General features: G+C 34.5%; 4 protein-coding genes across 21 annotated transcripts; 2 read left to right on the forward strand and 2 right to left on the reverse strand.

Moving 5' to 3' along the window:
• Positions 1–14: 14 nt before the first annotated feature.
• On the forward strand, positions 15–2,974 carry Betaggt-ii (geranylgeranyl transferase type-2 subunit beta). 2 transcript variants are annotated; one of them, XM_076443002.1, is made up of 6 exons: positions 15–175; positions 520–624; positions 806–1,162; positions 1,339–1,483; positions 1,571–1,746; positions 1,821–2,974. In XM_076443002.1, exons 1-6 carry the CDS (start codon positions 173–175, stop codon positions 2,037–2,039), a joined length of 1,005 nt encoding a protein of 334 aa, XP_076299117.1. In that variant the 5' UTR covers positions 15–172; the 3' UTR covers positions 2,040–2,974. The 2 variants fall into 2 exon arrangements, with proteins under 2 accessions (XP_076299117.1, XP_076299118.1); XM_076443003.1 differs by lacking the exon at positions 15–175 and adding an exon at positions 254–371.
• Positions 2,370–3,874, reverse strand: LOC143218055 (protein-lysine N-methyltransferase EEF2KMT). Its single transcript, XM_076443001.1, has 5 exons — positions 3,644–3,874; positions 3,433–3,576; positions 3,172–3,363; positions 2,591–3,092; positions 2,370–2,509 (listed from the first exon to the last, which is right to left on the reverse strand). Exons 1-5 carry the CDS (start codon positions 3,788–3,790, stop codon positions 2,403–2,405), a joined length of 1,092 nt encoding a protein of 363 aa, XP_076299116.1. The 5' UTR covers positions 3,791–3,874; the 3' UTR covers positions 2,370–2,402.
• A 668-nt stretch (positions 3,875–4,542) lies between these two features.
• Positions 4,543–14,065, forward strand: LOC143218049 (ATP-dependent DNA helicase Q5-like). Of its 17 annotated transcripts, none has more exons than XM_076442983.1 (20): positions 4,546–5,039; positions 5,196–5,320; positions 5,379–5,543; positions 5,623–5,799; positions 5,894–6,073; positions 6,532–6,637; positions 7,155–7,263; positions 7,336–7,518; positions 7,594–7,797; positions 7,867–8,858; positions 8,975–9,093; positions 9,467–10,429; positions 10,550–10,679; positions 10,772–10,842; positions 10,931–11,012; positions 11,153–11,420; positions 11,552–11,718; positions 11,815–12,019; positions 12,478–12,747; positions 12,832–14,065. In XM_076442983.1, the coding sequence occupies exons 1-10, from the start codon at positions 4,934–4,936 to the stop codon at positions 8,654–8,656; spliced, it is 2,145 nt and encodes a 714-aa protein (XP_076299098.1). In that variant the 5' UTR covers positions 4,546–4,933; the 3' UTR covers positions 8,657–8,858; positions 8,975–9,093; positions 9,467–10,429; positions 10,550–10,679; positions 10,772–10,842; positions 10,931–11,012; positions 11,153–11,420; positions 11,552–11,718; positions 11,815–12,019; positions 12,478–12,747; positions 12,832–14,065. The 17 variants fall into 17 exon arrangements, with proteins under 17 accessions (XP_076299108.1, XP_076299098.1, XP_076299092.1 ...); XM_076442977.1 differs by lacking the exon at positions 10,772–10,842 and having other exon boundaries at positions 9,467–9,981; positions 10,061–10,429; XM_076442986.1 differs by lacking the exon at positions 10,772–10,842 and having other exon boundaries at positions 9,467–9,981; positions 10,199–10,429.
• On the reverse strand, positions 12,242–13,165 carry LOC143217842 (uncharacterized). Its single transcript, XM_076442487.1, has one exon. The coding sequence runs from the start codon at positions 13,163–13,165 to the stop codon at positions 12,242–12,244; it is 924 nt and encodes a 307-aa protein (XP_076298602.1).
• Positions 14,066–15,807: the final 1,742 nt, after the last annotated feature.

A 15,807-nucleotide genomic window follows, 5' to 3' on the forward strand; every position in this document is an offset into this window, starting at 1 on the left:
TGTTAACCTAGGACATGATTAAAGTTTTAAGGTTAGATAAGCATTGATCATTTATATGTTGCTTGAAAATTTATTTAGAAAACTCGAGGAGTATAAACGATTTTGCACATTTTTTTAATGTATCTGGGTTGGTAAAACATAGTGACCTGGCATTTTTTAAAATCTTTATAATATGGTAAGTAAAATAACGATTTAAAAAACAACTGTGTATTTATGTATTTAGTATATATGTTTAGGTTATCATTTAACGTAGGGGTTATAAATCCGTCTTTTTAGTGTAGCACAAAAATAAAAGTTTCCTAGTTTGCAGAGCTCGTTTTTTAAAAATATACTGTCATTATACTATTTATAATTCGAATAACCAACATGATGTACTGACTTCTTCCGAAATATGAATTTTATTTAAATATGTAGTTTAACAGTATGGTTAACACTTGCGATTTTAATATAATGATATATTCCATCGCAACTGTTTACAGTATTACTGAAATTCAATCATGCGTGTAATTTGTTTTCTAGCCAATGTTAAAACATGACATTGAACTTCCATCGCCAGTTCCTGATTTGCTATTGGAAAAACACGCAAATTTTTTACTTTCGTATGGCACAGATAAAGATGAATATGTAAGTAGTTCTTATGATTATTCTACTAATTGTAAGCAATGTAAAACACAAAGAAATTACAAGTTACATAGTTTAAATGTTTCAAAATGATAGTAGAATTGCTATTCTGGTTTTACTAATTACATGGTATTACATGTAAACAATTTTACTGTAGTTATACAAAAATATGTAATCGTTCCAGATGTATTGCACAACGGAACACATTCGAATGTCCGGCATGTACTGGGGCCTAACAGCCTTGGATCTTATGGGTAAACTGGAGCAAATCAATCGGAACGAGGTTTTTGAATTCATAGCACAATGTCAGGCAGAAAGTGGAGGCATAGCAGCAACTCTGCAACATGATCCACACATTCTCCACACTTTGAGCGCAGTACAAATACTTTGCATCTATGATGCCCTTGATGTTATCGACGTGGAGAAAGTTGTGAAATATGTAAAAGAAAGGCAACAGCCAGATGGAAGTTTCACAGGTGATATCTGGGGGGATGTCGATATCAGATTTTCTTTCTGTGCTGTAGCAACTTTGGCGCTTCTGGTTAGTATTACACCAAACCAACAGCAGCAACGCGTTTAAATTATTATACGTACTTTAAATGTGATGACATTGATGCTGGTCTGGTATCAATCATGCACAGTGTTGGAAAGCGAGTAGCAGTGTTTAATCTGATTGTATAAACGAAAATGAGATGAACTGTAAGAATATTATTCCAGAACCAATTGGATGCTATCGATGTTGATAAGGCTGTTGAATACGTGATGAAGTCTATGAACTTTGATGGGGGCTTTGGGTCGAAGCCTGGAGGTGAAAGTCATGCTGGCATGATTTACTGTAGTGTGGGTCTACTGTCAATAACTGGTAATTCGTCTCATAGCCTGTTCCAAAGATTTATTTATTTTTAAAACAAATTCTATGCCTACTATACTATCAATGCAACTTTTGCAGGTTGCCTTAATTTAGTAGATGCAGATCAATTAAGTTGGTGGCTATGTGAAAGACAGCTTCCTTCCGGAGGCTTAAATGGTAGACCAGAAAAATTACCTGATGTTTGTTATTCTTGGTGGGTTCTATCTTCGCTCACAATTCTTGGACGACTTCATTGGGTCAATAAGGAACAATTGGTACGAGCACCAACATGGAAACCATTGCAACCTACAAGCAGATTTGTTATTAATTATTTAATGTTGGTTTACAGGTGAAGTTTATACTAGCATGCCAAGACACAGAATCAGGAGGTTTTAGTGATCGTCCTGGAGACGTAGCCGATCCTTTTCACACCTTGTTCGGATTAACTGCGCTCTCTCTTCTAAACGCTGATTATCCTCTGAAAAGGATCAATCCAACCTTCTGTATGCCAGAATATGTTATACAAAGGTTACAGCTGAAACCTTCCAGGCTAGACCAAAGCGATTGATATTTAATTCCAAATAACGAAACTTTTACGAATCAATAAGAAACGCGAGAATACAACGTAAATCTTTTGCACGAATTATTTCCACTTCTTTATTTAAACACTCGAAATTGTTCGTTTCTACAGTGTATACCGAATGTATTATAATATATTATTGAAAAAAAAGAATATGTGCTCAATGCAAGTTACTGCAAAACAAGATAATTAAATGGGATAAGCACGACACTACTGATAGAATGTTAGTATAAAGCATATATGTTCAATGAAATGATCCGCAGAATGGTAAAAATAATTACTTCTTGTATCCTTATTAAGTAACTATTATTATTTATTGTATTATGGTAATATATTACATTGTAATTGTTGTTATCGCTTCTGACAAATTCTTAGTATTTTAACAGGTGCGTCCGTTGCTTGTATAAGTATCGTTTGTTTCGGTGTATTGCATTCTTCGTAAAAGAGACCATGAATTTCTAAAGAGAAAAGACAGAAACGTTAATGTTGCGATGTATTATCATAATATCTCTAGTTCTCATTGAATGAAAATGAAGTACCTAGGGTATGCAAAAACTGTGAAAATGTGTCCGCATTACGAATTGTTCCTGCAATAATGGCATATCTATTGTTAAAGGATAGAAAAGCCTTTAATGCCAACACTAAAGCATTAAAAGAATACGGTTCATATAAAATGTCAGCTCCAATTATTACATCTGGTACAATCCTGTGTTCATCCAAATATTCTTTTATATCTTCCCAATTTAATTTCATTACTTCTACATTTGTATTATTGTATTCTGTTCGGAATCTTAATCTATCCTTTTCCGAAGGCCATTTAACTTCTGCAGCCTCTCGGTCGTTTAACAAATTAAGCTTCACATTTTCACAGACCATTTCTAAAACTGATTTGTGGCAATCTGTGAAAATATATCGATTCGGAGAACATTTTTTAATAATATGTAGCCCCGTTAATCCAACTCCACAACCAAGTTCTAAAATAACTTTGTCGTGAAATTCAGATTTGTTTTTCACACACCATTTACTAAGTTCGAGTGCTCCCTACGAATAGTAAATATTATTACAATGAATACTGCAATTTTAAAACAAGAAAGTATTTTGCTTTATAGAAAATAGATACCTGCCAACAACATAATCCTGTTGTACCTTCTGATATAATATTTGTACTCTCTTGTACAGTTATATGATCAGATACATCATCAGATTTTATTAAAAAGTGTCGATAATGAATTAATTCACTTGGCGAAGTAGATATTAAATCGCAATACGCAGTATATAAGTTATCGTGAACTATACCACCCTCTTGTTCAATCTAATTGAAAAACAGTAACAATAAAAATTGCATGTGTGAACAGTTTTCACATAATTTATGTTTTTATACCTTGTTCATAAGTAATTTTAGAAATGCACGTTGATACGAACGTTTTATAGGATATCTTTTTATTAAATCATTATTTATTGTCTTGCTCAATATTTCCTTCTGTATTCTACTAATAGGAAAAGGAGCAATATTTTGTTGAGTATCCTAAAATTGATTCATAAATGAATAATAAACCAAATTTATTTGAAACAATAAATGGGAATTTACATACAAATATGTCAATTTTGTTCAGTGGCGTACAACAGAGAAATTTGGTCATTACAGCGGTTGCATAAAATAACTTCTTGTTTTTGTTTCTTGGACAGTCTTTATTAAATAAATTGTCATTCTCATCCATTTTATTAAAATATTCATACATACAAGTCCTTTTTGACCAAAGCCACGTGCACTCATGTCATGTCATGAGTTATGTACAGCAGTGTTGCCATATTGAGCTCCGTTTCAAGCTCCCGTACTCTCCTACTGTCTCCTACATACCCCTTCCACTATTCCATTCCAGCACCGTGCGCAGGCGCACACTCCACGGTCCCCATCGCGCACGTGCAACGTGTCTGAACGTGTCTCCCATTCGTCCCACTCATTCCCCGTCATCAAAGAAGGGGTACATCATTTCACCGTGACTCCCCTCATATGGCATCACTGATGTACAGTCATGTACCAGTAAATACATACAAGTATATATGATATATATACCGGGTGGACCAAAGTTGATATGTTATTCAAACAAATGAAAATATGAAATGTAAATACTATGTACTTAAAATTTATCATAGAACATGTAAATGTGCTGTAATAAATTTTTTAGTTTAAATAACATTATTAGATGCAATTTTAAGAAAATCTGTGATATTACTATGTATTTGTAGCCCACCCTGTATGTACAATTTAATTCATTAAACAGGAATTCTTTGTCTACTTATATATGTTGATAATGAATTAATTATAATAAATTCAAAATTAAATGGGAACAAGTTAAATATCAAAGAATGTACAGCAATTAGATCTTGCTAGATCTTCATTATAGAGAAGAAACATGTATTAGTGATGGGCACTATCTAGTGATGGGCATTATCGAACCGTGCATCAAAGTCCAATTTGCTAAATATTATAAAGAATAATATCGACGCGGTCGTGGGATGTTTGTTTCAAATACCAACAATGCTGCGATATGGTACACAACATTTCACGCGCATGCGCGGCTAAAACAGTAAAATTATAATTGAAGCAGTTATGGCGGGAATGTACCGAAACAATCTGTTCCGGACATAATAACTCCAGAATCCAGAACATGTCCTATGAGCAACCATGAGCAACTATGAGTTACAAAATATACACAAATACACAATATTATACATTCATTTTTCGGAAAAATTGTGCGGAGTGCTCAAGGTACCCCATTTTATCGAGAATCTTATTTTACCGAGGCATGCGGGTGAAATATTGCACCATAACGCAGCACTGGTACTGGTAAGATGTAACAGAAAATGAAGAAAATTTAATAATGAATAATGACGAGTCGCGTGTGGCTAGTGCTTTACAGACCGTGTTCAATTACGAAAATTTTAAAAATGAAGTGCAAAAAGAAGCTACTATTGCTATCAACAAAGGTTAGTCGATCTGTGGTATTGTTTATAAACTGTTTTCGATCGTGTCTCTTTACATTAATTTTTGAACTTTCGTAGAGTGCGTACGTTATCGGGTTTTATATGAATTCAAAAAAGGTATTAATTTTACGTCGTTTTAAAGTCATTATAAATTTACAGATTCTAAAGCTGTATGCATATCTCTGCCTCCCGGCTTCGGTAGATCGCTTTGTTACGAACTACCGGCTGTTTTACAAAACGGTAAAACAGCTATTGTTTTCTCACCAAAATTATGTTTTATGAAGGTAAAAATTCCAGTACCTAGCCAATCCAATTTTTCTTACATATTCTTATTGCTTCCAGAAACGCATAGATTTTTTAAGAAGTAAACAGATCAATGCGCGTTTATTACTTGTGTCCACACGATTATCTGAACGAAAAGTGATCTTGAAAGATTTAACATCGAATCACTTGACCATACAACTATTGTACGCCACACCTGAAATGGCTAGGATCACGTATTTTCAGGTATACACCGCCGCTAATCAATTTATTCTTCTTATAATTTGTTTGTCGATAATTAATCAAACCAACTCTGAATCCACAGGAGCTTGTATTCTCGTTAATACAGCGAAAGCTACTGTCTTACATTGTATTTAACGAGGCGCATTGTTTAAGTGAACGGGGATACGAATATATACCCTGTTATAAAAATGTTAATGTGTTCAATAAAATCAATGGGCGTGTTCCTAGAGTTGCGGTAACTACTACCGTTACCCACGAGGTAATTCGAATTATCGTCGACTTACTAGCAGAAACAAATAGCGCTTAAAGTATTTTGAAATTTCATATATTTTCTGATGAAAATTCTTTCGCAGGTAATCGAAGATATTTCTCGATCGTTGATGTTATGCTCTCCAAAAATATTTAAATTACCGGCACAACAAATGAACATATACTATGATGTATGGTTTTTAGATATTCTTCCCAATCCGTTTCAGCATCTTAACTATTTTATTATAGAATCGCTTGGTTTGTTAAATCTATCTGTTGGCAAGGTAAATCAATCTGTCCTTTTATAGGATTCCAAACTATATACACTGTTGTGCAAAAGAAAGAAGCACCCAGTACAATTATAAGATATAATGACAAACAAGATCTTTATGTAGAAATTGTATTGTACAATGATTGATTTATTGCATTTAAAGTATTAGATAATCCACAATAACACATATATATTCTCAGAACTATTCAATTAAACAGCGGAATCCTCTTTCAAAACTTATTGTGTTCTTATTTGATTTTTTACCCTTTTCTATTAAATGTGGCCAGGTGCTTCTTTCTTTTGCACAGTAGTCTTTTGTATAGTGCGGAGCATGAGAGAAAATTAGTAGGAAGGGAACAGGGAAAGAAGCCTGACCATTCAGATTGTCTTTGCGTTCCTCTTGCCCCATTCTCCTCCTACTAGTTTTCTTTCGTGCTCTGGACAGTATTTATAGGAATTATCTGTACTCAGAAGCACAATGGTTTTGCCATTGTTTATTGTAAAGAGGCAGATGCCACAGAGTTGTTGAGAAGCAGGCTAGTTGGCGGAGGCATACCTACGCTTGCCTGTCACCACAGTAAGTGAGCCATTCTGTAAATTCGTTAGATTCTTTAACCCTTTATAGTCCAACGTGTTTTCTCTCTTTTATGTCAGAACTTGCTAAAACATTTTATAACTCAATTATATTTGTATATATAGCTTTGCTAGCCTATGCAGAACAGCAAATCATGGCATTATTAATAAATCTAATGTATATTGTTAAAATAAATAACTATTCCTGGAAAAGTTAACATTGAGTCTGTCTCGATGTAGGACTGGAAAGGATTAATACTAAACCTACTACTGCCAGTCAAATGACCGGTTTTATATTTTTCATTTCACAATTATTGAAATTATGAAGTTGCTTACATCGAAATTGATTCGATAAATTTCTTTATCCGACCACACATTGTTATAAAAATTGCACAGAATCTGAATAAATAGAGTCTTGTCATTTTTGTAAGCAAAAACACACATTTGAATCGCTTTTAGCGTTCGGTAGGTTTAGTGTTAAACTCTTGTGATACATACTACATATTTCTGAATGATTGCAGAACTGAATAATGCAAGTAGGCGTGACATAGAAAGACGATGGATATCTGGAGAAGCCAGCGTCATTGCTACGACGTACGATTATGGATTCATTCATAGGAGACCGATCAGGTATGAGTTGTTTGACGATGTAGAAGACTCTTACGATTACTGTTCTCTTACAAAGGTTCTTATATTTATCAGATGCAAAGTGTATTGGACTATACCTGAAAATATTCCCAAATACTACCGGGAATCTGTACAGTCCCTTACGAACAACCGTCGTACGTACTGTAGAATATATTTTAGTCCGGAGGAATATTCTTCTATTAAGTTGCTCATCGAGAACCATAGACAAATGGATGGTTTGGAACATATGAAGAAACGATTGAGCGAATACCAGAAACTTGTGACGTATTGTCTATCGATAAAGTAAGAACTATAGAACGTAAGAAATGGAGTACAGAGATTGTATATTGTATATCAGCAAATTATCTATAAAATTACGTTCAGATGCCGTCACGCAGTGATTAGTGAATATTTCGGGCATGTGACAGATCCTTGCAAAGTGAACTGCGACGTCTGTGAAAATAGAGATATTGTAAGAACGAGAGCCCTTAAATTTATTGCTTACTCTGAGAATGTAGAGAAAATTAAATACGACATGTAAGTATACCGATCGCTTGAAAAGTTTAGAAAAAAGTATATTTAACTGGAAACATGATTATTTTTTAGTTGTGATATTAGCGAATATACGAAGGAGGAACAGTCTCGAAGCGTTAAGGAAAAATCTCCGGAACGCGCGGTAGAGGGAGCGAAAAAATGCAGCGCTGCGCGTCGAGAAATTCCTGTGGACGGAAATAACAGCGGTGCGATTGTACAATATAGAGATAAGCAAGAAAGTAGTTTAGCGTGTACGCGATCGTCGACGAAGGGGGGCAATAAACAGCCGTGCTCGACGAGCATTGTGAAACGTGTGAAAGATAATTCAAATGCGACAGGTGCGGACAAACTGGCGATAACGCGCTCTTTGCTGGCCAAATACAATCTGAACAATGAGATATCGCTGGAGCCGTGCGGTTTGAAGAACAACGCGGTGAATACATCGAAAAGAATAGACGGCACTCGGGTTTCCAGCAGGAGAAGAAATGTGTCGCGTACTGGGTCGAGAATCAAAGGCGCAAACAGCAACGCCAGGACACGGACGGTTGAGAAAGACGAGCCAGTTACGGGGGACGATTCCTGCAAAGTGATTCTTGTCGGACCGAAGAAACGGAAGAAACGCTACGCAGACAAAGACACGTGTCCTGCGGAATTCAGCTCAAAAAGAAGGAAAATCGAGACCGAAAATAAACCACCCGCTGTGACACAGGACAGAAGGAGGAGTAGAACTTCTGATCGGGATGAACGCGTCAAGGATGATGCAAATGAGATCGTGTCGCGCGGCTATGCTACGGCGGAATATTTGATGAAAAAGTACAAATTCAATAAAGACTCGATAACGCTAGAACCGTGTAGAAAATGACGCCGGAGTTATCTGATGCTTTCGGTACGAAACAATGAAGCTCCGAAACGCATTTCCTGTTATTATTTTATTATTGAATATACATTATTGTTACAAAGTAACTTTATAATGAATAAATTATTTGTTACAACAAAAGAAGTTTTGTGCCACCTGGAATATCTCGGAAACTAAATTCCAGAGAAAAAAATATTTCAAATAAAAAGTAAGTCTTTGGTAAATCTCTAGTGAATTATATTAGAGATTCCAATAAATAAATTAAGATGATGTTTATTAACAAAACTTTAATAGAATTAAATTCTTTGATCACAATATTTTTAGATCTAACTTCATTGATGGCAAACTATTGATTAAACAAATTGTATTTTGTTAATGACAAGAAAATAACTAATTTAAACATTTGAATTTAACGCCAACTTCACAACGCTAACTTCACATTGGTGAGTGTCGCTACAGTCGCCACATTTACTCCCCCCTAATAGTTGAGTAAATAAACTTATAACTTTTAGGTTATGAATCTGACTCTACGTTTAGGTTTAAATACATTTTCATTAATCTTAAAGGAATCTAAAATGATATTATCATCGAATTTAGAACATTCTTGAACTTCTAGAACATTTTCTAAAAAAGCTGGTTTTAATCTATCTATGTTAATGGTGGTAGGAACACCTTTATAATTAATTTTATACAGAAAATCTGTTAATCTTTCTATAATCTGATAAGGACCTTCATATGGAAGTTCAAGAGATGTTTTAAGTTTGTCTACTCTAACAAAAACATATGTACAATCTTCTAATTCCTTGTATACAAAAGGTTTTCGTGAAGCGTGATGAGATGTAGGTGTTGGACGAATTGCTCGAATATGTTCCCGCAACTTTTCAAGAAAAATTTGAGGACACCCAATAGGATCTTCAGCTGCAAAAAATTCTCCTGGAATCCGTAATGTTGTACCGAAAACCATCTCTGCAGCAGAGGCCTTGATATCATCTTTATAACTGATTCGGAGACCTAGAAGAACCATAGGAAGAACATCTACCCAATTAGAGGAATTATGACACTTAATTGCCGATTTGAGAGAACGATGCCAACGTTCAATTATTCCATTAGATTGAGGGTGATAAGCCGTTGTCCTAATCCTTTGACTACCAATAAGTTTTATTAATGCTTGAAAAAGTAGTGACTCAAATTGAGCTCCTCTATCAGTAGTAATAACAGCTGGTGCTCCAAATCTTGCGACCCACGTAGCAAAGAATGCATTAACCACCGTATCTGCAGAAGTATCTGGAATGGGTGTAGCTTCAGGCCATCTTGTACTTCTATCAATCATAGTAAGACAAAAGCGAAATCCTTTTGAAACTGGTAAAGGACCAACAATATCAATATGTACATGTGAAAATCTAATTTTAGGAACTGGAATGTGTTCAGAGTTTCGAATAACATGTCTATGAATTTTCGCTCTCTGACAAGATAAACATGTTCTAGTCCAACTAATAATGTCTTTACGCATATTTGGCCATACAAAACTTTGAGAAATAATCCTTTTAGTTGTTCTACCGCTTGGATGAGATAAATTATGAGAGACGTCAAAAATTCGTCTTCGAAGACTTGTTGGAACATATATTCTAATATCTCTACTCACGTCACAATAAATTGTCTTTTCACCGTTATCTAACCTGAGTGGTTTTAAGGAAAGAACTGTTTCAGACTCTAATAGTGATTTAAGTTCTTCATCTTTCTGTTGTTCTTCAAAAAGTTCATCTGTAGAAACTATTACAGGTAAGTTAACAGCGCCTATTCTTGAAAAAGCATCAGCAACTTGATTATTATGTCCTGCAACATGGATAATTTTAGTGGTAATTTGACTAATGAAATCAAGCTGTCTTCTCTGTCTTTCAGAAGCTTTTTCAGAAGATTGTAGAAAGGCATATTGCAACGGTTTATGATCAGTGAAAATGGTTACATCCCGACCATCAACCATATGACGAAAAAATTTTAGTGCAGCATAAATTGCTATTAACTCTCTGTCGTATGTACTATATTTTTGTTGAGATTCTGATAGCTTTTTGGAAAAGAATCCAAGTGGTTTATACGACTCATCTTGAAATTGTTCCAAAACAGCTCCGATTGCTACATTCGAAGCATCTGTTCTAAGAAAAAGTTTTGAATTTTCTAAAGGATGAACTAAAAGTGTATTTTCCGCTAAACATCTTTTACTTTCTTCAAAAGATTTTTCTGCATCAGCGGTCCAATTAATTTGTCGTTTATCTTTTCTTTTAGCACCTGATAAGTATTTGTTTAATGGTGCTAAAATTGATGCTGCATTCGAAATGAATCTATGATAAAAATTTATGATTCCAAGGTACCGTCTCAGTTCACTGATATTATTTGGTTTCTTGAAATCAATAATAGCTCTAACTCTTCTATCCAAAGGACGTATTCCAAAACGATTGACCGTATAACCAAGATATTCCACTTCATCTTGTGCAAATTTACTTTTAGAAACGTTAATGGATAACCCATATTTCTTAAGACGAAGAAAGACCTGCTCCAAATGAATACGATGTTGCTCTTCATCCTTCGAAGCAATCAGAAGATCATCAAGATAGGCTTGACAGAAACTTAATCCTCGTAAAACAGTGTCAACAAATCTTTGGAATGTTTGTGCAGCATTCCTTAACCCAAATGGCATCCGAGTGAATTCGAATAGTCCAAATGGAGTTGTAACCGCAGTTTTGTGAAGATCTTCTTCAGCAACAGGAATTTGAAAGTAGGCTTTAACTAAATCAATTTTGGTAAATACCTTACATCCAGCTAGATGATGAGTAAAATCTTGAATATGAGGTAGAGGATAGTTGTCCCTAACTGTAATATTGTTTAACCTGCGAAAATCTCCGCAAGGTCTCCAATCTCCATTCGGTTTGCGAACCATGTGTAACGGACTTGCCCATTGAGAAGAAGATGGTCGACAGATTCCTTGTTCCAGCATAAATTCAAATTCTTGTTTTGCTGCTGCAAACTTCTCAGGAGTCAATCTGCGTGGTTTCTCAGAAACAGGAAATCCAGAGGTAACAATTTGATGAGTTACATCATGAACTACTCTAGTAAGAGCTGATGGTTTTGTTATTTCTATATATTTGCGAAGTAATTCTTTAAATTTGCAGGAATTACTTACTGTTGCAACAGAGATTTGTTTTTTACTTGTTAATTTAGCCTTAGTGCTTAATAACGTCTGTTCATCAATTAATCTCTTGTTCCTTAAATCTGGAAGAAGACCATGAAATTCCAAGAAATCTGCACCAATAATTGGATGCTTGACATCAGCAATGATAAACTGCCATCTAAATGGACGTCGAAGACCTAAGTCTAGTATCCTTGTACTACAACCGTATGTATTAATTACAGTATTATTAGCTGCATATAATTTGAAATCGACAACAGATTTAACACCTCTGACCATATTTCTTGGAATAACCGAAACATCAGCTCCAGTATCAACTAAATAGAATATGCCATCTTTCTTATCAGAGATTATCAGGCGTTTATTCCTCTTAAAACCGTCAACGACCGCCTGAGCACGTAACGGTTGACTTAGTTTTCCAACAAGGTTTTGTCACCAAATGAACATGGTTGTACACATTTGTGTGCTTTATCACCAAATTTATCATGATAAAAGCAGTACTTCTTACCTTCTTCATTTTTCTTTTTACTTTGACTAGTTGACCATCTTTTGAAGTTTGATCGTCCTCTTGAAAAACTGCGTTCTCTCCTTTGATTCTGATGAGTTAATCTTTCCATTTGTTTCCTTAACTCAGTAATTTCCTCAGACATTTTCTTAATTAATCCTCCTTGCGAAGATTCGATGGAAAATACTGAAGAAGATGTTGGCCGAGACATATCTAAAATCTGATCAGCTTGAATAGCTAATTTGGAAAGATCTTTAACTTCGCTAATTGCAAGAATGGATCTAATATTTTCCGGAAGTTGTTCTAGGAAAATAGATCTAAGGACCTCATTATTAATTTGTCCAGGTGCTAAATTATTCAGTCTGTGTAGAAAAACTGATGGTTTTTCATCCCCAAGCACATGTGATCCAAGTAATTTTCTAATTTTAGCCTCTTTACTTTCTCCAAAAGCGTTACATATTCGTTCTTTTAACTTTAAATATTTATTATTTTCAGGAGGACAAATTAAAATATCCTCAACCAAAGGAAGAACTTTATTATCTAAATATACTGTAACGTATCTAAATTTTGACTCATCTTTTACTATTCTATTTATTAAAAATGCCGCCTCTACTTGCGTAAACCATAGAACAGGATTTTCCTTCCAAAACGGCGGTAAACGCACTTTTTGAGCAACTTCAATACTCGCACCATCAATAAGACTGGCGTTTTGATTTGAGCTAAGATTATCTTCCGATCTCACCGTTTCTTCGAAAGTTACTTCAGTAGGTTGTTGCATTGTTCTTTGTCCAGAAAAAGCTTGACGAGTAGGTGAATGTTCTAACGGCATTTTCTTAAATAATCGGGGTCACCAATTTGGTAAATCTCTAGTGAATTATATTAGAGATTCCAATAAATAAATTAAGATGATGTTTATTAACAAAACTTTAATAGAATTAAATTCTTTGATCACAATATTTTTAGATCTAACTTCATTGATGGCAAACTATTGATTAAACAAATTGTATTTTGTCAATGACAAGAAAATAACTAATTTAAACATTTGAATTTAACGCCAACTTCACAACGCTAACTTCACATTAGTGAGTGTCGCTACAGTCGCCACAGGGGTTACTATTTTCAGTCGACTAGTTTTAGTGAAACGACTGAATTTCGCAGTGGTGGGGTTACTATTTTCAGTCGACTGTTTTACTGAACGACTGAATTTCGCAGTGGTAGGGGTTACTATTTTCAGTCGAATGCTTTACTAAATCAGAGGTTACCTCTCTGACTGAATTATCGACTGATTTATGGAGCGGGTAGAGCTATATATCAACTGAATCGATCAGATTCAATCATGACATTTACTATCTCTTTACTATCCTACTATCTATTTCATTAGCGCTATCAAATTAATTAATTCATAATCCTCATTTCATGAACTGAATCCGTCCCTCGGTGTCAAATTGACACAGTAGTAAAAAAAACGATAAAATAACAAGTAGGTGATTAATTATTTTTCGATGTTTTTTTAGTCAAATTGATGAGTTAAAATTTACATCTTAAGTTTTTCGGTTATGTGTTTCTTACAAACAATTCGATATTTCGAGAAAACTGTCAGATTGACACGAGGGACGGAATTCAATTGTTCTACTACTAAATATTAATTATTACAAATATTCTCCGAAAATATGAATGATTTATGCATTTCATTTATGTTAATAAAATATTTATTACATTTAGTACAAAATTGATATATTATTATTATATTTATCCTATCCTATAATATTATGTAATATCGATAACACCAAAAGGATTATTTATTTATTTATTTATTTATTATACAGGTAAAACCCAATATGCATACATAAAATTAAATCAAATAAAAATAAAAAAACAATTGCAGCAACATAGCATCGCTATAGAGAAAATTATACATTAACTTAAAATTAAACATTTCTTTCATGACGTTGGAAAGACTGTTTGAAATAAAAGTGCCTTTGTCTGCTGTCACAGTTTCATTAGCCACAAGTCCCACATCACTTATAGCTGAACACAGGGAGGTATACCGTTGTTGAAACCACTAGAGTATGTTACAGTTGAATTATCAGCAGAAAAATATCCCACAGCATCCAAAATTATTCCTGTAATAAGAGGAATTCAAAATGCCATAAACATCATTATACCAAAAACCATAGCAGGACTACATTTACAAAATAACATTTTAAATAATATTGAGATAAGATATGACTACATTGAACAAAATAATACTACTCTAATAGCCACACTATTAGGTCCAAGATTCAAAACAGCTGTATTTGAAGTCGATAGGATTGCACAGACAGCGCAGAATATGTTAGAGATGAAATAAGTTCCTTGTGCATAACACGCAATAGTCATGAAACTAATACAAATAGAGCTGCAGCAGAAAATCAAGAATCATCTGAAGAAAACAATGAATTTTAGAATCTTCTTCTAACAAAAGTATCGCAGTTGACAAACTAATCCACACCTATAGAATATGCAACAACCATAATTCGTCAATATGTATATAGATTTACTGTACGCAAATATTAAGAGCTGTGAAGTCGCATTTTGGAATAAACACAATTACACAATGCCACAGCTTTTCAAAATAGCAGAAAAATATGTAAATACCTCTGTATTCCCAGCAACTTCTGTCCCATCAGAAAGAATATTTTCAAAGGCTGGACAGATTATGTCTGAAAGAAGGAACCGACTTTCAGCAAAAAACCTAGACCAATTAATGTTTTTAAATGTTAACATTTAGTAAATTTGGATGAATTTCAATAGTATAGACCATAATAATTTAAGGTTAGGTTAATTATAATTTTGGAATTTTTACCTTAATTTAATTTTATTACTAATCTCTACTACGACAAATGTAAAATATATAATAACATTAAATATTTCAATAATAAAGCTGAGTTTCATCAACTTCATCGAACATGGAGAACATAACTATAATAGTAAAGCAATTCAGTCGACTGAAAACCACTAAAAACTATCGACTAAATAGTCGATAGTATGTAGCGACTACCCTGATAACCAAATTCTCGATTTTTGCCAGGGATTCTCCGCGCGTATTAGTAGCTATTTTTGCCGTCTAATAGCGGAGGGCAATAGCAGAAGGCAAATTGAAGGCAGCCAGCCGGCCGAAGCTGAATTTGTTTAAGAGGGCAGTACCGTCGCGTCTACTGATCTGATTGGCTAATATCGTTTTACAGGGCCGCATCGTCGGCGAGGGTAGTTCGCACTGATGTGGCAGATGTCAGCAGCGAAGTAATCGAGCGCACGAGGAAGAAGATCGATCGACACCAATCGATACGATCAGCGTGTCGTTCGGAATAACGCATACGGTCGTGCGCAGGCGCGGCAGCTCCCCACTACGCACAGATGCACATTTTGTGCACATGCAAATTTTACTTATTCTCATATTTATGTTATTTTTCTTAGACTGCGGATCTTTAT

The sequence above is a fragment of the Lasioglossum baleicum genome, chromosome 18 (assembly GCF_051020765.1).
Source record: "Lasioglossum baleicum chromosome 18, iyLasBale1, whole genome shotgun sequence".
In the NCBI taxonomy this organism is placed as follows: Eukaryota; Metazoa; Arthropoda; class Insecta; order Hymenoptera; family Halictidae; genus Lasioglossum; species Lasioglossum baleicum.